At 47.9% G+C, this 23,594-nt stretch overlaps 1 protein-coding gene and 1 long non-coding RNA gene across 8 annotated transcripts in view; one reads left to right on the top strand and one right to left on the bottom strand.

Moving 5' to 3' along the window:
• The window catches only part of CORO2A (coronin 2A), a 52,218-nt gene extending 29,468 nt beyond the window's left edge, over nucleotides 1–22,750 (top strand). For 4 of the 7 annotated variants that reach the window (XM_072959798.1, XM_072959802.1, XM_072959801.1 and 1 more), the window contains 11 exons: nucleotides 7,122–7,178; nucleotides 12,481–12,597; nucleotides 14,850–14,999; nucleotides 16,251–16,430; nucleotides 17,153–17,269; nucleotides 17,964–18,068; nucleotides 18,852–18,948; nucleotides 19,717–19,829; nucleotides 20,166–20,256; nucleotides 21,188–21,462; nucleotides 22,481–22,750. In XM_072959798.1, coding sequence (XP_072815899.1) covers nucleotides 7,122–7,178; nucleotides 12,481–12,597; nucleotides 14,850–14,999; nucleotides 16,251–16,430; nucleotides 17,153–17,269; nucleotides 17,964–18,068; nucleotides 18,852–18,948; nucleotides 19,717–19,829; nucleotides 20,166–20,256; nucleotides 21,188–21,462; nucleotides 22,481–22,612 — 1,434 coding nt within the window. In that variant the 3' untranslated portion in view covers nucleotides 22,613–22,750. Of the gene's footprint in view, nucleotides 1–6,594; nucleotides 6,678–7,121; nucleotides 7,179–12,480; nucleotides 12,598–14,849; nucleotides 15,000–16,250; nucleotides 16,431–17,152; nucleotides 17,270–17,963; nucleotides 18,069–18,851; nucleotides 18,949–19,716; nucleotides 19,830–20,165; nucleotides 20,257–21,187; nucleotides 21,463–22,480 lie in introns of those variants that run through there. The other 3 variants (XM_006204061.4, XM_072959799.1, XM_072959803.1) reach the window with 2 other exon arrangements.
• On the bottom strand, nucleotides 4,811–18,459 carry LOC140696096 (uncharacterized). Its single transcript, XR_012072102.1, has 6 exons — nucleotides 18,369–18,459; nucleotides 17,898–18,106; nucleotides 9,909–10,154; nucleotides 7,682–7,808; nucleotides 7,047–7,157; nucleotides 4,811–5,359 (listed from the first exon to the last, which is right to left on the bottom strand). It is a non-coding gene; the product is annotated as an uncharacterized lncRNA (long non-coding RNA).
• Nucleotides 22,751–23,594: the final 844 nt, after the last annotated feature.

The raw sequence follows: 23,594 nt of genomic DNA, 5'->3' as shown, positions 1-23,594 counted from the left end.
ATTATGGTATATCCATAATGTTGAATATACACAGTTATGAAAAGTCAAAGTATAGACATATACCATGACATGGATGAATCATAAAGACAATGTCGAGGAAAGAAACCAAATAAATTACAGTCTCGTTCTACTTACCTAAAGTTAAAAACAGACTAAATTACATTAAATTTTAAGGGATGCATAAGTAGAAAAATCTTAAAGAAAAGCAAGCAGGGGATTATCAAGAAAACCAGGATAATAGTTAACCCCTGGGGGAGGAAGGGAGGGAGGGAGGGAGTTATGATTGGAAAGTGTTGCATAGAAGGGAGTCTCCACTGTGCTGGTAATGGTTCATATCTTGACCTGGGGAGATGGTGGTTATATGGTTAAATTTATTTTTTTTTAACAATTCATTAAGCTGAACATTTACATTTTATGCATTTTTTTAGTATATTATATTTCACACAAACACACGAAACAATGACACTTGGCCCATGTGGTTTGTTTTTTGTTTGGTTGGTTTTGTCTTTATTTTCCCTAGAGGGGAAGTCATTTGTTTGTTTACTTGTTTGTTTTAATGAAGGTGCTGGGGATTGAACCCAGGACCTTGTGCATGCTAGGTATACACTCTACCACTAAGCTATACCCTCCCCAAGTCCATGTGGTTTTATGGGCAATTTTTATGTAACTTTCAAGGAAATTATTCTTCTACTCTTTTACCAACACCTCCAAAGACTAGGAAAAGAGGGGCTGCTCCCTTCCTTGTTCTGAGGCCGGTATAACCTTGATTCCAAAACCAGATAGGAATAGATCAAGAAAGAAAAATTACAGGCCAGTATCACTCAAGAAGATGAATGCAAAATTATTAGCAAATCGAATTTAGTAATGAATTGAATAAAGATATATTCTGACCACACTGGATTTATTCCAGAAACTGAGTGATTTAATATTAGTAAATCTATAAATATAGATCACTATGTTAGCACATGAAGGGAGAAAACCCATGTGGTCATCTCCATAAATTCAGAAAAAGCATTTTAAGAGTGCAGTACCCACTACTGATAAAAATTCTTTGCAGACTAGGAAAGGGGAAGTTATAGGAACATATAAATATAACATATAAGAGACAAAGTTTTTAAAACTTTTTATTGAAAGAATCTCAACCCTACAGAAAAGTTGCAAAAATAGTTGAATAAAGTGATTATCCTTCACCTAGATTCACCAGTTGTTAACATTCTGCCAAATATACTTTTTATCTCTTTTTATATCTTTTTCTCCATATGTGAGTATACAGAAATTTCACTTCTGGTCCAGAATCCAACTCAAGATCATGCATTTTATTTAGTTATCATATCTCTTAGTCCACTTTATTTCATGATATTGACATTTTAAAGCAGTAAAGTCCAGCTGTTTTGTAAACATTCCTAAATTTGGATTTGTCAAATTGTTTCCTCATGATTAGATTCATGTCATACATTTTTGGCAAGAGTATTAAACAGGTGATGTGTATCCTCAGTTCATTACATCATGTGACACATGATATCAGCTTGTCCCATAACTGGAGATGTTGGTGATATTTGATCTATTTGTTAATATGATGCAAACATCATTTATAAAGAGGGAATGTTAGAAACAACCCTTTAAGATCAGCGATAAGATAAAAGTTCCTGGCCTGCATAGTACGACTAAGAAAATAAGTTAAAGGTATAAGGATTGAAAAGGAAGAAGTAAAACTACATTATTTGCAGATGTGATTGTCTACATAGAAACCCAAAAGAACATATAGTCAAATTATTAGAAAAATAATAAGAATGTTTGGAAGGTAGCTGGATAAAAAAAATCAGAATACAAAAATGAATCACAATTTTACCTACCAAGAATGCTTGGAAAATGTAAGCATTTGCAGTAAAATAAAAGAAAAGTGAATACCTAGGAATAAATAAGTGAAACTGAAAAGAAGAAAATTACAGTGCATCATTTAAAGGCTAATGTTGAAGGTGACCTAGTAAAAGGAAATATGTACCATGTTCATGAATAGCCACTTTTCATCCGTTCCCCAGATGTCCACAGCATTCTCCTTTTTATGACATATGCCACAGACCATTCCTGTCTTGGGATACTGTGCCTTGAGTTCTTTGAATTAGAGTCATTTGTGTTCTTTTGGTAGCACCTCCTCATGTACTTGGAATAGTGAGAAAAAGAACCAGTACTTTGTTTACCCATATACCACCTTGTGGCCACAAAGATGGTGCTCATACATTTTCACTGATTGAACAAATTACCCAGTGATTGTTCATCCAAATAAATAGAGAGGCATGCTTGTTAAAGGGAAGGGCACAAGCCAAGACATGGAGTTGAGACTGTGCGTGGAGTGTTCATGGAACAGTGCAGAGAGCAGTCTGGCCAGAACAAATGAACAGTCTGTGAAGGGCAGGAAGGGAAATATCCTGGGAAGTGGACTGGGGCCAGGTGAGAAGGGCCTTGAACGCCAGGGTGAAAAGTGTAAACTGTATTCTAGAAAGAGATGACATTTTTCAAGCTGAGGAGGGACAAGTGTAAAATGGGATGTAAGGAAAGACTTGAAGGTCAGAGCTGGAAAGACCCCTAGAGATGGCCTGTTCAGCTACTTGCTTCTCCTGAGCTCTGGGTGCTTTTGAAAGATTCTGTCCACCAAACAAACTATATTTTTAATGAATTAATTAATGTGTTTTCCTGCTCTTTATTACTTAGACTCTCAGAACTCTCCATTTCTAGCTAGCATGAACTACTCAGTATAAATAGGTACTAATGACTGAGAGTAAGAAAATAAATTGGTTTGATGTGATGGGGTGTGACCTGGGTGCGAAGAGGGGACCTAGTTTAGATAGATTGATTAGAGGAGGCCTTTCTGGGGAGGCAACATTTGCACAGAGAGCCACTCAAAGTTCTAGAGGCAGAGTGTTCAGGCAGACTGGATAGCAAATACAAAGGCCCTGAGGTGGAATGGGTTTGGTGTGTTTGAGAAACAAGCGGGTGCATTGTCACATAGGCAAGCGTGGTCAGAGGTGAGGTCAGGGAGAGGAGCAGGGCCAGGACTGTGATGGCTTTGTAGGCCAGGGCGGGAGCCTGGCTCTACTCTGAGTCTACTGGGAAACCCCTGGAAGGTTGAAACTCAGCTGTCTGTCCTGCTCAACCTGATCCTGGGTACTCTGTGATTCCCTTTGGACTTTTTGAAACAGCATAAATAGCTGGAGGACACATGTTCATTGCTACCTAGGAATCCAGGCAGTCAGAGCCGGAAGCCACTAATCAGAGTTCACACCTGAGTGTCCAACACAGATTCTGATTTGGTGACCTGAATGTTGCTATCATCACAAAGATCTCCCATGTTGCCCTTTTATAGCCACAGCCACTTCCCTCCACCCCTACCTTCTCCTTCACGCCTGACTACCGCTAATCTGCTCTCCATCTCTATACTTCTGCCATTTTAAGAATGTCATACAAATGGAACTGTACAGAATGTAGTCTTTTGGGCTTAACTTTTTTCACTCAGTACAATTCTCTGGAGATCCATTTAGATTGTTGGGTGTACCAGTTAGTTGCTCATTCTTTTTTATTGCTGAGTCATAGTCTGTGGTGTGGGTGCACACAGTTTGTCAAACCATTTGCTGTTGAAGGCCATCTGGACTGTTTCCAGTTTGGGGCTGTTAGGAACGAAGCTGCTGTAAACATTTGTGTACAGATGTCTGTGTGAACATAAGTAAATTCCATTTTTCTGGGATAACTGACGAGGAGTGCCATCGCTGGATCATAAAGTAGTTACGTGTGCAGTTTTATAAGAACCTGCCAAGCTATTTTCACAAATAGCTTTATAGCATAAGTAAAATATTATGTGGAACATACTTCTAAAAAAGTCTTTGCTGTTTATCCGAAATTCAAATTCTACTAGACAAGCCTTTATTTTCATTTGCTAAATCTGGCATCTCTACACCCAGGTGATGCCAATGCTACTTGTTTACAAACTACATTTTCAGCAGCGGGGCTCACTTCTAGTTCTTTTTTATCATTACAAAAAAATTTCCAACGCAAAGGCAGATAAAAACTACAATGAACTCTTCTTACCCAGAGTTTAGAATTTTGAAGACTTTGCCGCTCTTGCTTCATCCATCCCCTTCTACCCCTGAGGTATTTTAAAGCAAATCCTGGACAACTTGTTATTTTACCCCCACAAAGTTCAGTCTGAAATTCTAAAATATAGCAACACTTTCTGACATAAGCACAAAGCCAGGATCACAGCATCAACAATATCTCCTGTGCCACCTGGTCCCTATATGTGAAAATGCCCTTGATTTCCTCAGAAATGCCTCTTTGTATCTGGTTTGTTTGAATCAGGATCCAGAAAGTTCCATGCACTGCATTTGGCTGACATGTTCTTAAGTAACCAGATTCAGTGTGATAAGCAGGAAGGAGAGGCTGAGACAGGGAAAGGACACAAGTGCTGGTCCCATTGGGCAGCACTTACCTGAGCAGACAGGTCTGCGGGCCCTTCTCCAGGTAGCCACAGGGACAGGCCTTATGTTGTACCTTTATTAGCCCATTTTGTAGGAGGTCTTGCCCCATTGTACAGATGAGGATGTTGAGGCTCAGATGACTTCCTGAAGGACCCTGAGCAGTAAGGGTGAGGACCTACACCTGGGCATGGCCTTGGCTTCCCCCACCCCCTCCCTCAGCTGACTGGCGCTTCTGAGGTTTGGCTCTGGTTTACGCTGGCTTCTTCTCAGTTACCAGAAAGAGGTGTCAGTAAAGAGAGGCACAGAGAGGTGTCAGTAAAGAAGGGAAGGGACAAGCTAGCTAATTTTTTTTCACTTAAATGAGCCATTTTATTATTATTTTATTACCTCTCCCAGTTTCTATGCTCAGGAATTCAGGTAAGGTCAGTGGGAGATTCTGTCCTTGGGTCCCTTATGTGGTTGCAATCAGTTGGTGGCTGGAGCTAGAAGAGCAGAGTGACTGGAGTAGCTGCAGTCTTGCTGGGTGTTGGCTCTCTCTTCATGCAGTCTTGGGCCTCTCCATGTGGTCTCTCCAAAAGAGCTGGTTTGTGCTTCCTCACAACATGGCAGCCTCGGGGCGGTTCAGTGCTCCAATGCAAGTATTTTTGCTCCCAAGGCAGCAGCTGCATCAGCTTTTAGAACATGGCCTCAGAAGTCATGTAGCATCACTTCTACCACATTCTGTTGCTTACAAGTCAATCACAAGCCCACCTGGATTCCAGGAGGAATTAGCCTTACTCCTTAATGGAGAAATGGAAAGGTTCTTGAAAAGCAATGTGGACTGGGGGATATGCTGGCTATCTTTGGAAAATATAATATGCCAGAAGGTAGAAATAACTGATGATCATAACCTTGAAAAGAAATTTTTGTATTTTAAGAAAATAATGTTAACCCAACTGAATCTCTGTATTAGTGGAATGAGTTCTGAAGAACTTTCATTCTCTTCTTAATTACTTTCAGTCTCTTCTCTGCATTACCTCTGACACTCTAGGGTAGAACAATCGGGTGTAATGGGCTGTGTTAGTTTTCTAGGGCTGCCATGACAAAATACCATAAACTGAGTGACTTAAACAAACAGAAATCTATCGTCTCACAGTTCTGGAAGCTAAAAGTCTGAGACTGAGGTGTCGGCGAGGTTGATTCCTCCTGAGGGCTGCAACAGAAAACTGGTCCCTGCCTCTCGCCTAATATCCTGTGGTTTGCCTGTAATCTTCGATATTCCTGGTCTTGTAGAAGTTCGCTCGCACCTCTGCCTTCATCTTCACATGGTGTTCCCCTTGAGTGCATGTATCTTGTCCAAAATTCTCCTTTTTATAAGGACACCAGTCATATTGGATTAGGGGCCCACTCTACTCCAGTAAGACTTCATCTTAACTAATTATATCTGCAATGACCCTATTTACATGGAAGATCACATTCTGAGGTACCAGGGGTTAGGGCTTCAACATATGAATTTAGGGGGACACAATTCAACCTATAACATGTCTCTTATTTTTTTGAAAGAAGGAGCTTCTTTTTTTTTTTTAATATTCAACCAACTTTTTTTTTTCTTTATAGTGATTCCGTGATTGACACAGAATTTTATTTTATTTTTTAATTGAAGTACAGTCAGTTGCAATGTGTCAATTTCTGGTACAGCACAATGTCCCAGTCATGCATATACATATATCTATTTGTTTCCATATTCTTTTTCATTAAAGGTTATTGCAAGATACTCAATATAGTTCCCTGTGCTATACAGAAGAAATTTGTTTTTATATATAGTGGCTAACATTTGCAAATCTCAAACTCCCAAATTTATCCCTTTCCACCCTCTTCCCCCAGTAACCATAAGATTGTTTACTATAGCTAATTCTTTATTGGAACACAGGCTTGAAAGGTGCCTGGTCTTACCACCATGTCCTGGAAGTTTTCTCAGAAGGGTCAGGCTGCCCAGGTGGTGTCAGGTGTCCCAAAGGGAATGACTTCACAGTCCCTTCCTCTTGCCTGCTGTGACCCAGGGTGGGCCTGTTGCAGGGTGGCGCTTGCCGCCCAGGCAACCAAGGGCTATGTTCAGGGACCAAAGGCACAGTGGGAAGGTCTGGGGACAGGCCCGCCCTGAGCCCGGTGACACGCCTGGTTGGGCTCCTGACCTTGGGGCCCAGCCTACAGCGGACCCAGCCCCTCAGGGTAGGAGGTGGACTTTGCTGTGAGGTGTGGAGGTCGGGAGGCATGCCAGCAAGAGCAGGCAGAGCCCTGGGGATGGGCCCTGCAGCATCGCTGGCAGTGGACAGGGCCAGAGGGATGCGTGGGCTTGAGGGGCTGAATGGACACAGGGCCTACAGGTACCTGGGAGCAAAGGGAGGGGAGCACTTCACTGCTGTGCTCTTAGAGGCCAGCCAGACCCTCCTTAAGCCTGTGTCAGACCATGTCACTCCCTTGTGTAAACGCCTCCCAAGACCCCCATCACCTGCACACACAGTCCTGCCTTTTTCATCAAAGCCCTTCAGGCCCCATCCCAGCCGACAGCTGAACCTCAGAGCCTTCCATAGCACATACCTGTTCTTTCCGCACGCAGGTCCCCCTTCTAGGAATGCAGGGTGTAGACTAGTCTGTTTTATTTTTCTATTTTAGGGGAGAGTCTCTTCCAGTTCCAAGAGTCTGTTCAGCCTGGAAAAGGACATATTCAAGGAATGAGTCTTCTGCCTTCAATATCCAAGGAGCTGGCCTGGGACTAGGGGTCGAGTTGGGGGTGGTGTCTATGGGGTCCCAAGGGACAGAGCTAGAACCACAAGCAGAGAGTGAGGGGAGCGGGAAAAGCCACAGGGAGGCTACACCAGGCTCCGAGTAAGAAGCATTTTCTCACAGTCAGCAAGGTCTGAAAGTGGAATAAACCACTGGGGAGAAAGTGAGCTCCCCATCTCTGGAGGTGACCAAGCAGGGTTACCAGATAGCCTCTGCGGTTTACCACCTCCAGCCCTGGGTGTGGGGTTCTACGGTAAACCCTCTTCATGCTCATCTGTGTATATGAGGGGAGAGCTGATGAGTGACGCTCTGCCCTAGATCCTCATGGGAATGTGATTGGCATTTTAGCAGCACGGGAGGGAGGGAGGGAAATCAAATAACATGAGCAAAGCTCCTGGCACATAAATGACTCCATAAATTATGGTTCCTAAAGAAAAGTACTTACAAACCTGTTTCTTAGAAATATGAGCTCCTGCTTGAGTTCATCAGTCAGGATATGATCAAGGCATCAGTTTATTCACTGAGGGCACCCCTGGAGCGATTGCCCATCAGTTGTAGGAAGTGACAGGAGCCCCTCTGTGGAAGTTTGTACACTAAGTACATCCCTGGGCCCCTGAAACACTGAGCAACGATAAAACTGGGTAATTGTGGTTAGCACTTATGAACTTAAATTGGTGAATTCACTGAGAGCTTACCATGTACCAGGGAGTTTCTTAAGCACTTTACGTATATGAACTCATTTAATCCTCGTACCCATTCTGTGAGGTCCTACTACTGTTGCCATTTTGTCGATGAGGAAACTGAGGCACAGAGAGTTGATGTCACTTGCTCAAGGTCACACAGCAGTAAGTGCTGTAGCAGGGATTCAAACTCAGGAAACCAGAGTCAGCCTGCCTGCCTCACCTCTTGGGCAGCCCACTTCTGCCCGCCTCTACCACCCCTGCCTCCCATGTCCACCCTGGGCTGTGGGGAGGGGTTGCTTGAGGCCACAACTGTGACACTGTTGTGGGAACAGCCAGCTCCCTGTGAGCACTAGAGATCATGACAATGGCCCCATAGCCTCTCCCATCCTGGCAGCTGAGGTCCCCCACCCACCTGGCCCTGTCCTCTGGGTCCTACAGCCCCGTCCACTCCATCTGCCCCAGGGCATCCCCCCAGAGACTCGGAGGTGGCGTCTCTCCAGGCTGATCAGCCAGCTCCCTGCATCCAAGCCACAGTTCCCTGGGGTCTAGGAGGAGGCAGGTGTATCTCCTCTGATTTAGAGTTTGCGCCCCTAGCCATCAGAGGCCTATCCCTGGCCACTGGCTGGCCTAATAGGCCAAAAGGCAGAAGTGGCCTCCTGACTATAAATGTCCCTGCTCTGACAGGCCTTTTAGCAGCTGGGTCAATAGCCCTTCAGACTGGCTAATGTCTGTTAACGTCAGTCCTCTGCTCAGACCCTTTTAGGCACAGAGCCTGCCGGCCTCCAGGAAGCATCAGCCTCCTGTATTCACTGAGGAGGAGGAGAAGCCGTCTGGGGCTGGGGCTTCTGCTCTTAGAGTCCTGGGAGGAGTGTCCATCAGAGCCAGGCCTGGCTCTTGGGTTCGTCCGAGTCTGTGGCTCAGCAGCCCAGGCTGGGAGGCGGGAGTCTGAATGGCCTCCCAGACAGATTGCCTCCGGTCAGCCAAGGCCAGCTAGCTGACAATCAGCTCTTCCCAGGAACCCTCAGGGCAGAAAGTGGGGCATGGCCCTGGGCCAGAGTGCAGAGATCAAGGCTCTGAGAGCACTTGGGTGTGCCGCAGCAAAAGACGCAGCACTGATCATGCCCTTTCACCCAGGAAGTAATCCAAGAGAAGGGAAGGGCTGTGTGCAGGAAGAGGGCAGGATACTGACTCACAGAGGGCTGGTGCTCCCTCAGAGCACAGTAAGTATACCACAGACTCACACTTGGGAGCCAGAGCCCTGGGCTCTAACCCAGCTCTGTCCCTGACATTCCCTGTGACCCTGGGCAAGTCTCTCCTCCAGTCTGGGGTCACTGAGACAATGTTGTGATCCATTAGTAATGCCTGCCACAGGTGCAAGATTCAAGAACATTGCTGTTTTTACTGTTCCTGATCTCAGAGCCCTTCAGGCTCTGCAGTTTTATAAGAAATTTTTGGCTAATCCTGCAAAGACCCTGTCTTTTCAGGAAGTCTGAAGTTTTGTCTTAAATACCTTTTCTTAAAAAATTATTTCTATTTCCATTTTTATTGAAGTATACTTGATTTACAATGTTGTGTTAGTTTCAGGTGATTCAGTTATACATATACATATATGTATTCTTTTTCAGATTCTTTTCCATTACAGGTTTTTACAAGATATTGAATATCATTCCCTGTGCTATACTACAGTATGTCCTTGTTGTTCATCTGTTTTACACATGGTAGTGTGTATATGTTAATCCCAAACTCCTCATTTATTTGTTGCCCCTTAAATACTTTTTATTGCAAAACTTACACAGTTTTTGTAGATAGTTTAGAAAAAAATTTTTAAATGCACAGATGATAAAAACCACCCATTTACCCCACCATCTAGAGAGAACTGTTTGGTGCATTTCCTTCCAGTCTTTTTTTCTCAGCTTTAACGTACACATGTATGTGCATGCACGCACACACACACACACACACATATAATAAAAGCTCTTATATGAGCACTTACTATAGGACATCAGTGTTTGGCTTTTCATGCACAATATGTCATTTAACCCTCTCAACAATCTTGAGAGGAAGAGATTATTATTCACATGTTAAGAAGCTGCAGAATGGCCTGGTGGCTGGAGCAATGGTCCCAGGATATCTAGGCTGGGCCCGTGGGTGCAGTGTTCTTCCCGGGTCCTGGTGCCCCACTGCTCTCTTCTCTGCCCAGGGGCCCATTTTTTTTCAGCCACGGAGAAGGCAGAACCATCTGAAAGAAATAGAACTTTTGCTCATCCTCACACATCACTGTCAAATGACACAAGTTCAAATTCTTTCCTCTATTTTCTCTCTCTCTCTGAATGTGTATGTGAGAGTATAATTTTTTTCCTGAACCCTTTGAGGGTAACTTACATATATCTTTACCCTCTATCCCTAAACCTTATATATTTCCTACAGATAAGAATATTCTCTTATGTAACCACAGTACATCGTCGAATTCACTACATCTAACATTGCAACAACACTTTAATCTACCATAAACATTCCAACTTGTCAAACAACGTGTTTGATAGAGTTCCTCCTCCAGGAAGGGATCCAGTCTAGGTTGAGGTATCTAAGACCCTTTCCCAAGGGGCAGGAGCTGAATTGGGTGGAGTATTTCCGAAGGGAAGCCCAGTACCATGGCCTGTTTGCAGAGCCACTAAGATGCATGCGTTAGACCCCCATGAACCAGAGGCTCAATCATCTGTCTCCTAGCTTGCCAGAGGTAACAGGGATGTCCTATGTCTGTTCTCATGGCAGCTGCCTGTGTCACAGCCTTAGTAAGCAATGTCAGAGACCTTCACTGGTCTTTGCTTAGTCTCCATTGCACATGGTCTAGGATGTCCCACAAGAGCGCAGTGGTCTCTGCAGAGCTGGGGAGGTGAGGCGAGGACACACTGTGGGTGTTCCCGGGGTTCACTGTGTTCCTGAAAGTTCATTTTTGTTTTAAATTTCATTTATTTATTTTTTATTATTTCTTTTTAAATTTTTACTTGTTTTATTTTTTGTTGTTGTTAATTCTGTGCTGCTTTACAATTTTTATTGAAAGTTTGTTTTTAAAACTCCTGAGACTGTTAATTCTGCGAGGTAGAGTACTATGTCTTATGTTCACCCAGCACCTCAAACAGGGCCTGTTCCCAGGTTCCCGAAAGATTTGCTGTATGGATGGATGTTGGCCAGTTTCCTTCTCCGCTATCTCCTTCATTTGGATATAAAGGTGGAGTCTTCTGGTGGGTGGACTTTAGACCCTGAGGCTGGACAATGCATGTGGGCAGTGCCTGCGTGGGCAGGCAGAGGGTCCCTGTACTGCCAGGGCCATGCAGTGTGATGTGTAAAATGAGTGTGCTGGTCCCTGCCAGCTCTGGGTTTCTGTGACTGAGCTGGTGTAGCTGTCCCATGACCTGGGGAATCTCAGCTTCAGGGCTGGGTAGCCTGGGCTGTGAGACCTGTGTGTCCTCCCAGCACCTATATGGAATTCTCAGCAGGAAAAGGAGGAGGGAAAAGAAATGCCCTTTCTTTTTAATTGAAATATAACTCCATACCATAAAATTCACCATTTAAGTGTATAATTCAGTGGGTTTTAAATATTCACATGGTGGTTTAACCATCACCACTAATTTGAAAATAATTTCATGACCCCCAGCAGAAACTCCAAATCCGCGAGCAGTCACTTCCTATTGCCCTCTTCCCCCAGCCCTAAGCCACCACTCGTCTGCTTTCAGTCTAAGAATTTACCTATTCTGCGTTCTTCATATGCACTAGTCAGGGTTCTCCATACTAGGTACCAGGGGATGTATTAATTTGCTCGAGCAATGAAACTGCATCTGGTACATCATCTAAGTGGAATCATGCAGTATGTGGCTTTTTATGTCTATCTTCTTTCCTTAGCAAGATGTTTTCAAGGTTCACCCATGTTGTAGCGTGTATCAGTACTTCATTCCCTTTGTTGGCGGAACAGTATTCCTCTGTATGAATAGACTACACTTTATATATTCATTCATCCACTGATGGACATTTGGGTTGCTTCCACCTTTTGGTTATTATGAATAATGATGCTGTGAACAATGATGTACACTTTTTTGTTGACCTATATTTTTATTTCTTTTGGAGATATACCTAGCAGTGGAATTACCAGGTCGTATAGTAACTCTGTTTAACCTTTTAAGGATCTGCCAGACTGTTTTCCACAGTGGCTGCACCATTTTTGCATTCCCACCAGCAGTGTATGAAGGGAAACGTTCTTTTATTGAACACCTACTGTGTGCTAGGCACTGTGCCAGACTCTTCCTGTACCTCATGTCCTATGAGTCTCACATGAACCCTCTGAAATACCTATTATTGCCTCCATTTTACTGAAGAGGACACTGAGGCTCAGAGAAGTGACTCCCCCAGGATCACACAGGGATTAGTGGTAAATTCTAGATTCACACCCAGTCCTGCCCCATACATTCTCCTGTCTACTCAGTGATTGCTGGCTGCCCGAGCGACCCTCTAGATGCTAAGGTGGAGTTAATCCCCTCCCCTCCTCAACTTTCCTGGGTACTGTTTTACAGACGGGAAAGTTGGACCCACACTACCCGAAGGTCTGCGGGCACAGAGGGAACGTCTTAGACATCAAGTGGAACCCTTTTGATGACTTTGAGATCGCCTCCTGTTCCGAAGATGCCACGGTGAGTGTCAGCGCATGAGGTGGTTCCCTTTCCTGAGAGGAGCAGGACTGGGGCATAGGGACACAGAATGGTGTCTGGACTCAGCTCGGACACTCCTGATTCTTTATCCTTCATTAGGTGAGGTCACTGTGAGCCGAGGGGGTAAGTTAGGTTGAGGAGGAGAAGTTCTGGGTCCTATGAGACTTAGGCACCACACTTCCTCTCTATGCGCCTCAGTCCCCCATGTAAAATAATGGGCATAATGGCCCCCAACCATCTAATGAAGATCCAATGAAATTCATTTTCCAGTGAGAAAGCCCATCTTTCAAGACAACTATAAAATGCTGTAAGCAGCATTTTTATTGTGGCCAGAAAATACTGTGCCACTTAATCTCATAGACAGTGGGGAGGGGAGATTGTAAAGGATAAAAGTGGGAGCACTAAATGAATATGGATACCAAAACAGTCCCCAAAGCTCCAGTCTCACCAACTTTCTGAGCCCCTGTTCTGTGCCAGGGTCATAGTCCATGCCCCCACAATGTTTGGTGTTATTTATAATGTATTCTGTGCCCACTTCTAAAACTCAGTGGGTATAGCTTAAAACAAAAGACACAGATATGAACAAATGATTAAAATAAAGGTAAAAGTCATAGTTACCATTTAGGTAATAGTTACCCATGGGGTTCCTGACTCTCTTTACAAATATCATTTCACTCAGTCTTCCCAGCAACCCCACAAGGTAGGATGTTTTTCTGATGGAGAAATTGAGGATCTGAGAGGTGTGGCAGTTTGCCCAAGGTCACACAGTTTGTGGAGGTAGAGCCAGGCTTCAGACTAAGGCTTGATTTCAGAGCCCAATATGTTTCCACTGAGCTATGCCATTTCCCTAAAGAGCAGCAGCCACAGATGGAGGAAGTGAGGAAATAATACTAGAAACGTTGACTATGGAGGGTGGTAGCTGTTGAGTTCCATGTTTAGTTTAGAGCTGCCTGGCAGCCAAGGCAAAAAAGGAAATAGAATGTATTGCAGAACCCTCACTGTCTAATCAAAGGAAACAGACCAGTTCAAGAGAAGCAGGTAGAAAATCCTAAGAGGACTTGTGTCCTTTCCACATAAAAGATGCTGAGAAACATAAAGGACAGTGTCTGCCAGCATGTGATTTCCCCAAAGGGGCAGTTGGGCTTGTTGAGAACTGGTCTTATCTCACACGAGAGTAGGACTTCCGATAGGATATCAAATATCTGACTCTGTGTCCACTCCTGGAGTATCTGCCCTTGCAGGCCTGCTTTGAAGTCTCCCTCAAGATCTTTATTAAATTCCTAGCTAGTCTCATCTCCTGTCCCTTCCCAGATGCCCCAGGGGCAGGAGGAGTGAATACAATTATTAGGGGTGGCAGAGATGACCCTCTAGCTCTGGGGAATGTTGGGGATGGTGTCTGTACCTTCCAAACAGACCTGCCCAGCGTCTGTCCTCCAGCCAAGTCTATCTGTGCAGTAACAGCACTCACCGGACTCCATCTCTCTGGAGCCTGGCACTATTTGGCAGCGGGAGCAGGGGGGTGGGGGTGTTGGCTTTCTGGTTTTAAATTCAAGACAACCAGGAAATAAATATTTGCTGCACTGAAAGCAAAGTCTACCTGAAAAGCAGTTTATCTGTGAAGGAAAGAGGACAAACAGTCATGTAGGGGCCCGAGAGCCCTGCAGGACAATAAGGAACATTTAGTCAACACCAGCCTGGGCTCTGTCACCCTCTGCAGCATCCCTCAGCACCTCCATTTGTATGCTTCCGTGATGGGGAGCTTACTTTCTACCATGTAAGCCCCTTCTATCCTCAACAGTACTACTGTGGAAGAAAGCCCCAGCTCCTCCCCGCAGGCCCCTACTGTGGAATGCAGGCCTGTGCCCCGATCCAAACCAGCCTTCTGGCCTTTAGTCTTTCTTCTTCCACCCTATAAAGGAAGGAGTTGTCCCTCCCCTGTCTTGCTCCAGAGACTGCACTGGCTCCCTATGCCCTGAGGATGTAGCATAAACCCTTCCTCCCGGCATTCAAAGCTCTACTCTGAGCCTTTGGGACCAGGACAAGGTAGACCATTGTGCTTTGAGGGATAATCTAGGCTGAGGGGCCCCAGCTGACTCTCCACTAAATGAGAGGTGGATGCAGAGAGAGCTCCCCTGGCCCTTCTGCTGAGCACTGCCAGTTCTGTGGCTCAGGATCGTGGGGGTGCCAAGATGAGCCTGGCTAACACTTCCCTTTGGCCACCTCTCCCCTGACAGATTAAAATCTGGGACATCCCCAAGCAGCTGCTGGCAAGGAACCTCACGGCCTGCAGGAAGGAGCTGGTGGCCCACTCCCGCAGAGTGGGCCTGGTGGAGTGGCACCCTACGGCCGCCAACATCCTCTTCAGCTCTGGCTACGACTACAAGGTGGGTCTGTATGTTAGTTTCCTGGGGCTGCTCTGACATATGATCAAACTGGGTGAGTTAAGACAAGAGAAATGTATTCTCACACATTTCTGGAGACCAGAAATCCAAAATCAAGGTGCTAGGAGGGCCATGCTTTCTCCAAAGGCTCTAGGGAAGAATTCTTCTGTGCTTCTTACAGCTTCTGGCAGCTCCAAGCACACCTGGGTTTGTAGCTGCATCACTCCCATCTGCCTCCGTCTCTTGCCGCCTTCTCTGTGTATGTGTGTCCTCTCCTCTTCTTATAAGAACACCAGTCATTGGATTGAGGGCCCACCCAAATCCAGTATGACCCCACTGTAACTCATGACATCTACAAAGACCCTATTTCTAAATAAGGTCACATTCTGAGGTTTCAGGTAGACATGAGCTTTGTGGGGACACTGTTAGTCTTCCTGGAGGGGATGGGCTGGATCCTGCCCAGAGAAACCTCCCCCTGCTCCGTTGGCTGCCAAGCTAGCAAGCTGTGGGCCCTGTGGATTGGGAAGACTCACAGTATGAGGCCTAGATTCTATTCCCACTCAGTCTCTGACTTGCAATGTGACCTGGAAAGTCCTTTATCTTCCCTGGGACTCAGTTTCTCAGTCTGGGGTTAATGTGACCATAGCCGTGACTTTTAAACTCTTCCCTTCACAACTCTGTAGGGCACTTCAGGGGCCTCTGTGGTGGATAAAAGGGTGTGATGGGAGCTGTTGGGAGGGCCTTTTACCCCGTTCTGGTCAAAAGTGCTCTATTATCCTCTTATGTAGGGTGTGCTATGGTTTATGACTGTGCAGGTTATTCTGTACACAACTCTGGGGGGGTGCTATTCACATTATAGACTATGGAAATGGGTTGCCCTGGAGCTGTGCAGTGCACAGCCTAAGCAGCTGAACATGACAGCCCTTTTTATCTGTGTGGTGGAAACTGTTGCTAATGACGGTTTGAAACCCCCTGGACTGGCTAGTCCCCTGGGGTCCTCCCAGCATAGATGTTTTGTTGCTCCAAGCAGATGGTGTTTTCTTTTCACTGCCAGACAGCCTGACTCCTGGCTTTCCCCTCCTGCCACGTGGCAGCGGATCCATCCTCCCACCCGAGGCCTCTTGGCCAGACTGCCATCTGCGGCTTCCCTCCCGGGGATACCATGTTTCACTGCAGCCTGGCTGGTGTGTGACTGTAGGGGCCAGGGAGGGAGGTGGCGGCCACTGTGCTCAGAGTTGGCTCTCTGCCATGCAGGTGATGGTCTGGAACCTGGATACAAAGGAGTCTGTAATCATGAGCCCCGTGAAGACAATTAACTGTCACCAAGACGTGATCCTCTCCATGTCCTTCAACACCAACGGCAGCCTGCTGGCCACTGCCTGTCGAGACCGCAAGATACGAGTTCTCGACCCCCGAGCAGGGGCAGTCCTCCAGGTCAGTGCTGGGGTGGGGTGGCTTGGGGTCGGAGGGGCAAGGAGTGGAATGAGGATGGGGGAGGCTTCTGAGAACAGGACAGTAACACTGTCAGTGTTCTGGCCAAGCCTTCACACGTGTTATCCCCATCTGCTGGGAGGTGCAGAATATGTCATCCCTATTTTTTAGATGAGAAAACTGAGGCCAAAGAGAGGCTACATGACTTGCCCACACTGAAAGCTGGGACTTGAACCTGGTCTGACTCCAAAGCTTGTCAGTGTGCCTCAGCTCTGTCAGGAGGCATGACATGGAGTCTGGAGACCTCAGGGCACCGCTGTTTATCTACTGTGTGACCTCAGACAAGCACTTTCTACTCTCTGAGCCTCTGTTTTCTCATCTGCAACAATGGGTCATTAGTCTTTCGTTTGGGAGGATTAAATGAGATGACCCAGGTGACAGTGCCCAACCTGCCCCATACCTTGCATCTCGTGTATGCTCGATAATCTTTTAGCAAGAGCATGGAGCTGGGCCAAAATCTGCCTCTATTCTAGCTGAGAAAATGAACTCTCAACAAAAATAGTGGGAGAGATTCTGGATGAATGGGAGAGACTCAGGAAGGCTTCCTGGAGGTGGTGCCCCTGGAAGGATTCTCCAGGCAGAGCTGGCGTAAGAAAGTAGCATAAGCAGGTGGAGCAGCAACATAAGCAAAGGCAGGGAGTCCCTGACCACACATGTCCTTCTAGGAAGCCAGCTACAAGGGGCACAGGGCCAACAAAGTGCTGTTTCTGGGGAACCTGAAGAAGCTGCTGTCCACGGGCACATCCCGATGGAACAACCGGCAGGTGGCCCTGTGGGACCAGGTGAGTCTCCCGCACGACCCCACAAGGCCTCTCACCAGCGCTCCTCAGCTGAGTGCTGGCTTCCTTCATTCATTCACGCATTCACTCACTGATCGAACTGATTGATGAAAACCAGGGAGGTGCCAACAGCCCAGTGACACTCACCCAGACCTTGTGCATCTTGTCGTTCAAGAGAGGGGAGGGGTCAGGACCCAGGAGAGGCCCTGGTGTAGGGAAGGGAAGGTGGCTGAGTCTGAGACCAGGGCTGGGGGAGGGAGAGAGAGAGGGCCTTCTGGGTGGAGGGAACAGCTGGAACAAGGACTTGGAATGAAATAGGGAGGCGTGTGGGTGGGAGGAGCTGCCTGTTCAAGGTGGTAGGGGTGGGAGTGAGGCCCAGCCAGACCAAGTAGTATTGATTTGAAGGAGCACTCAGAGTCATTTCCTCTCTGAATTTCCTTCTTCATCTATCATCGTAGATAGAAAACAGGAGGGGGAGGGCTGGAGTGACATCATGCGTGTGAGAAGTAATTTATTAAAGGCAAAATACTGGCGGGATAAAAGGTGGTACGCTCTCCCGCATGGCACAGGCACGCGCACACGCACACGTGTATACACACCCACCCCAGAGCCCCATGGCGGAGATTCTTACCTCCAAGCACCACCGAGGGCGTCCGTGAATGACCCACAGGCCTTCCTGGTCTCCGTTCCTTTGCAGGACGACCTTTCTGTGCCTCTCACAGAGGAGGACCTGGATGGCTCCTCAGGTGTGCTGTTTCCCTTCTATGATGCGGACACCAACATGCTCTACGTGGTGGGGAAGGTCAGTCTGGCACCAGAGGGAGTTGGCTGCCCGGACCCCTGAGGCAGGAGGCAGAACTACCCTGAGTCTAGTCCCGCCTGTGGTCAGACAGCAGCCTGGGACCCTTGTGGGGCAGGGCAGGGGAAGGGACAGGCAAGAGTGGATACTCTGCACCTGTGGTGAGCTCGCACCCCTCTCCCACCTTCCTGGCTCCACAGGAACACCTGGGGTCAGGGCTTTGGCCAGACACCCTGAGCTAGCCCCTCCCCAATTCTGGGTCCAGATGAGGAGGAACCAGTTGGTGTTTCTCAGCAGGGGTACCTTCGACTTTGGGGCAGGGGGTCCTCACTGGATAGGACTGTTCTGTATTTGGCATCCCTCGCCACTCCTACCCACCAATGCCAGGAGTAGCGCCTGCCCACCCCACCCCACCCCGCCCCGCCCAGTCACTGTGACAGTGACTACCAGAAATGCCCTCAGGGACAAGACCTGCTAGATGGTCTCAGGACACCCCACTTCTGACCTTCGTGTGCAGCTCTCAGATAGGAGTGGGATTCAGGCCTGTGTTCCCAGAGCCTCTGCCCTGGAGTCACATGGGTGGGCTTCGGGTCATGGTTGGGGGGACTGAGTGTTAAAATGAGGACCTCCCTGTTGCCTTGGTGATAGTTCCTTACTGTGCCCTTGTGTGAGGTGGCTCTGCCAACTCTTCACTCACAGTGAATGCCAAGTTTCTGCTGTAGGGCAGTGGGGGCCAGCTGGGAGGCTGATGGGACCTAGCTCTGAATCATACCCTCCCCTCCTCAGGGAGATGGGAACATCCGCTACTATGAGGTAAGCGCCGACAAACCTCACCTGAACTACCTGACTGAATACCGCTCCTATAACCCGCAGAAGGGGATCGGTGAGTGTGGGACAACGAGGCCACTTGGGGCCTGGGGATCAGGGATATCACATGCAGGTCCTGCCCACACTGGGGAGGAGAGATGGTGGGTCAACAGTCTTGAGTGGATGGGAGCTCTAGTCGAGGTGTGCTGGGAGCACACAGAAGGAAGTCGTGGAGGGCTTCCTGGAGGAGGCAACATTTAAGGAGCCAAAAGAGAAGCAGAGCACAGCATGGGCAGAGGATGAAGGTGTTCTGGCCCAAAGTTAAGCAGTTACAACAGTAGCAAGGAGATGGGAGATGTTGACCAAGAGAGGCCCTACTTTTTAAGTGCATTTAGGGATTAAAAAAAAAAGATGTAACTATACGCTGTCTACAGGAAACCCACTTACAAATGAAGACACAGTTAGATTAAAAGTAAAGGGATGGAGAAAGATAGCATTCTAACAGAATCAGAGGAAAGCTGGAGCTGCTCTATAAAGAGCATCTGGGTCGGGAGCCATGGGGATGGCGATGGAGGGCCTTGAGCAGAGCACCCTTCCTGTAAAAGTTTAGCCAAAATCATTTAAGTCCTTGAAAGTAGGGATAAGGTTTGATGATTTCAACCCCATTTCGCTAGCACAGGCCCTGGTCTAGTGTGGGACTGTTTATTGTGGTGAGGATGGTAGGAGGAGGCTGGTCCCCCTTTCACATCCAGGTGTGCAACCTGGCTTTGCTACTCTCTCTGGGTCTCTTGGGCCCCAGCCCATCCTGAGGACCTCTTGACCCTCCTTGGCCGTCTGCCCGCAGGTGTTATGCCAAAGAGAGGTCTCGACGTGTCCTCCTGCGAGATCTTCCGCTTCTACAAGCTGATTACAACCAAAAGCCTCATCGAACCTGTATCCATGATCGTACCCCGGAGGGTAAGGGTGTGGGGGCAGTCTGCGAGGGAGGTGGGGAACCCCTCCTGAAGGACCCTGGGGCCTGGAGCCCTTGCCCTTGGGGCAGCAACAGGGGTACTGATGGCCCCTTGTCAAGGGGAAGGCCTTTCTGGTGGTCAGCACACTGTCACTGGGAGCTAGGCTTCCTGAGTGTCACTCCACCTGTGCTCTTGAGTGGCTCTGTGACCGTGGGCACATCCCTTTGCTCTCTGGGCCTCTGTTTCCTAAACTCATGAGGGTTGGGAAAGCCTGAACCCCCAGCTCTCTAAGGGCCCTCCCGCACCATCCCCACTCTCACTGTCCTGACTTCTCCTGCAGTCAGAATCCTACCAAGAGGACATCTACCCACCCACAGCAGGTGCCCAGCCCTCTCTGACAGCCCAGGAGTGGCTCAGTGGGATGAATAAAGGTGAGAAAGGCAGAGAAAAGGCCTCAGGCGAATGTGGGGAGACAATGGCATGTCCAGTGCCCGGGTGGCTGAGAGGGGTTTGCCTGGTATTTGTGTTCTCCTGTTACCCCATAACCCTGGACTGGTCCTCGACAGTCAGTCCCCAGTGGTTAGGATGGTCACATATGGGTCCAGAAAGGGAGAGGCTTGTCCCAAGTGGCTCTGGAAACTCCCTCCGAATCAAAGGATTTTGCTCCACGAAAAGCATCTTTAAACTCTGGGCTGTGCAGAGTGACTGGATAATCTCAGCTGGCTGCCCCCTGCCCATCCTCCCGCCACCTCTGCAATTACATTCTAACTCCAGAGACTCTAGGCACCAGCCCCTGCCTGGACCCTTCTGCCCACTCTGCCCTCCCTGACTCTCCCTCCCTGGCCTGTCAACATAAGGGCCTGTGCAGGGGAAGGCAGTGTGTGCTCCCACCCTGGTTCCCGCTCCTCAGCTGCCTTGTACCCCCTCCCTTTTATGTGTAACCCTTAGTCTCGCTCTTGTCTGGGCTCAGTTTCCTCATTATATCCGTGATGCCTGCCTCCCCGGCTTCTGAGGGTGTTGGGAGAATTCATGAACTGGTAGATGGCAGAGTGCAACGCGGGTGGGACTCTCCTTAGAAAGCAAGGTCAAGGCTTTGCCTGAGCAGCTTGCGGTGTTGGGGGGCAGCTCCTACAAACCAGGCCTCCCTTAGATAATCATAACGAGTGTGTATTTACGCTCCTATTGCTGCACTCTGTGGGTTTGTGCCTGTGCACGTGGCCATGTCTCCCACACCTGTCACGTGTATCACTGTGTTTGTGTGTGGCTCTGTGCATGTCTGTGTGCCTGCATGTGTCAGTGTCCCCCACACCCATCTGCTCCGGGGCCACTCAGTCCTCACACAGCTCTTTGCTTCCCTCCCAGGGCCAGTCCTGGTGTCCCTTAGGCCTGGCTCCGAGCTGCTGAGCACTCGTCCTCTGCCCCCAGAGAGACCCCTCTCCAACCCCATGGCCCCCACCTCGCCTCTGCTCTTCAACCAGAGGGAAAAGCTGGGTGCAGAAGATGGCCGGAGGCCCTTCTCCCTGCTGGAGGAGAAGGCACCAAGGTGGGCGGCAGAACACAGGCTGGAGGAGAAGAAAACTTGGCTCACAAATGGCTTTGACATCTTTGAGTGCCCCCCACCAAAGACGGAGAATGAGGTGCGAACAGGGGTGGGGTGGTCCTGTGTGGGGAAGGGGCAGCTGTGAGCAGCTGGGGTGGGGAGGGAGGAAATGAGGGCTGAGAAAAATAATCAGCTGCATGACCTGGCCACTTAACTCACTTTGCTGAGCCATTCAACAAAGAAGTAATGAGCACCTTCTGTATGCCAAGATGGTGGGTTTACTTACAGATAGTGGCGAACCATCTGTAGAACGAAGAGAGTTTGACTTGGTGGGTATTAAATTCCCTCCCAGTTCTGAAACTAGGATTTTCTGTGCTCTCAGAGTCAATATTTATTAAATGCCTACTGTGTGCCAGGTCCTGGGTAGGTAGGCACTTCGATCTGATTGAATTTTCTCAACAGCCCTGGGAGTCAGGATGTGGTGGCTGAAAACACAAGGACTGGTGCCTCACAGAGGGATTCTGAGCCTGGCCTTACGGAGCCTCTAGGATGTTAGAGCTGGGGGCTGAATCTCTTAGCTTCGGTTTCCATGGTGGTAAAGTAAGGATGCTAATAATATCACCCTCATAAGGGTCTTGTCAGCACCTAGTGGAATAACGAAGCTCCTTAGGGGGTACACTTAACATCTAGTGCCATGCTATATAGCAGCAGCAATTGTCATAATGCTGGGGTTAGTTTTCTGATCTCTAGTTTCCAGAGGAGGAAACTGAAGCTCAGAGAGGGTAAGTAACTTGCCTGAGGTCACACAGTTTAGTGGTGGTAAAAACTCTGGTCTCCAAGACTTCAGGGCCAAGTATCCTTTGCTCCACTCATGGGGGAATCTAAGGAGGCAGAAAACTTCTGAAACGTCAAATCTTTTTGAATTTCATTTACTGGGTGATGAAAAGGTTTTTGTAAAACTTCTATGCCATGGATGCCCCCTCAGCCTCAGCCACCTTAATCACCCCACCTTTCTGCTTCAAAGAGAAGTAATGTTTTATGCTTTCTGCTGGTGTCATGCCGCCTCATATCCCAGGACATCCGGGTGACCTTCCCTCTGCTCTATGCTTTCCTAGCTGCTACAGATGTTCTATCGGCAACAGGATGAGATCCGAAGGCTCCGGGAGCTGGTGACCCAGCGCGAGGTCCAGGCCAAACAATTGGAACTGGAGATCAAAAACTTGCGGATGGGCTCAGAGAGGTTCTGAGCAGAGGTCTCTGCCCTCCTCGCCTCAGGGACACCACTCAGCTCCACGGGGAGGTCCAGAACCAAACCACAGGTCCCCCAAGAACAGCCACTCTTTCTATATTTTTTACCAGAAATGAAACTCTTGGTTGCTGAAGGATTCCAGTGGGACCTGGTGCCGTTTTTCTATTTGCCTTCTCGAAAAACAAGTGTCTGAATTGACTCTTTTTAGATGATACCTTGCCTTCTGTTTAATTGCTTTGAAGGGTCCACAATAACTTCTCAAGGGGAAGAACATTGTAGAGTTAGAGCTGGAAGGACCAAAGAGGTGAACCTGCCTGGAATTTCAAACTGTGGTCCATAAGCAAGGGGAGAAGGCTAAGCAGGAGGGCTCTGCCCTCTGCCTGCTGTTGCAACCAGACAGCTCCCCTCCTTTCTGTTTTATATATTGGCTTCTAAGGAATACAGAATTCTGCTACTGAAAGAGAATTTTGGTTTAAAAACCAGTAATGTGGCGCAACCTCCTTATTTGACAGGTGGGGAAACTGAGGCCTGGAGAGGCAAGTAATCAAGGTCCCCAGAGAGTTCATGGCAGGGCTGGGCTGAGCACCTGGTCTCCTGGGTCTATCTCTGCTGTTTGATGCAGCAGATGTGCAGGTCTCAGCCCACGGGGCAGGAATCTGTTGGTTCTGGCCTCAGCTGTGTCCCTGACTTGCTCAGTGACTTCTTGCAAGTCATTCCCTCTCTGGTCTCACTTTCTCTGTCTGAACAAGGGGGCCCTTGGAATGGGCTGTCCTCTGTAGGATCTGCCGCCTGAGATAAGAAACCTTGGCCTTGACCTGAAGAAAACTACGTGTAGGGTGATGATCTGGGTTTGCTGCAGGAACGCAAAAGACATTGACAAAGAGGCAGCAAGAGTTTAACTTCAGGGAAATAAGTCAAGGTTCAGCAGTAGAACACAGGCTGGAGGCCACTCTCTCTTCAACCAGAATCCATCGGATGTG

Source organism: Vicugna pacos, chromosome 4, assembly GCF_048564905.1.
Source record: "Vicugna pacos chromosome 4, VicPac4, whole genome shotgun sequence".
Taxonomy (NCBI): domain Eukaryota; kingdom Metazoa; phylum Chordata; class Mammalia; order Artiodactyla; family Camelidae; genus Vicugna; species Vicugna pacos.
This window is presented reverse-complemented; position numbering and strand designations above follow the sequence as displayed.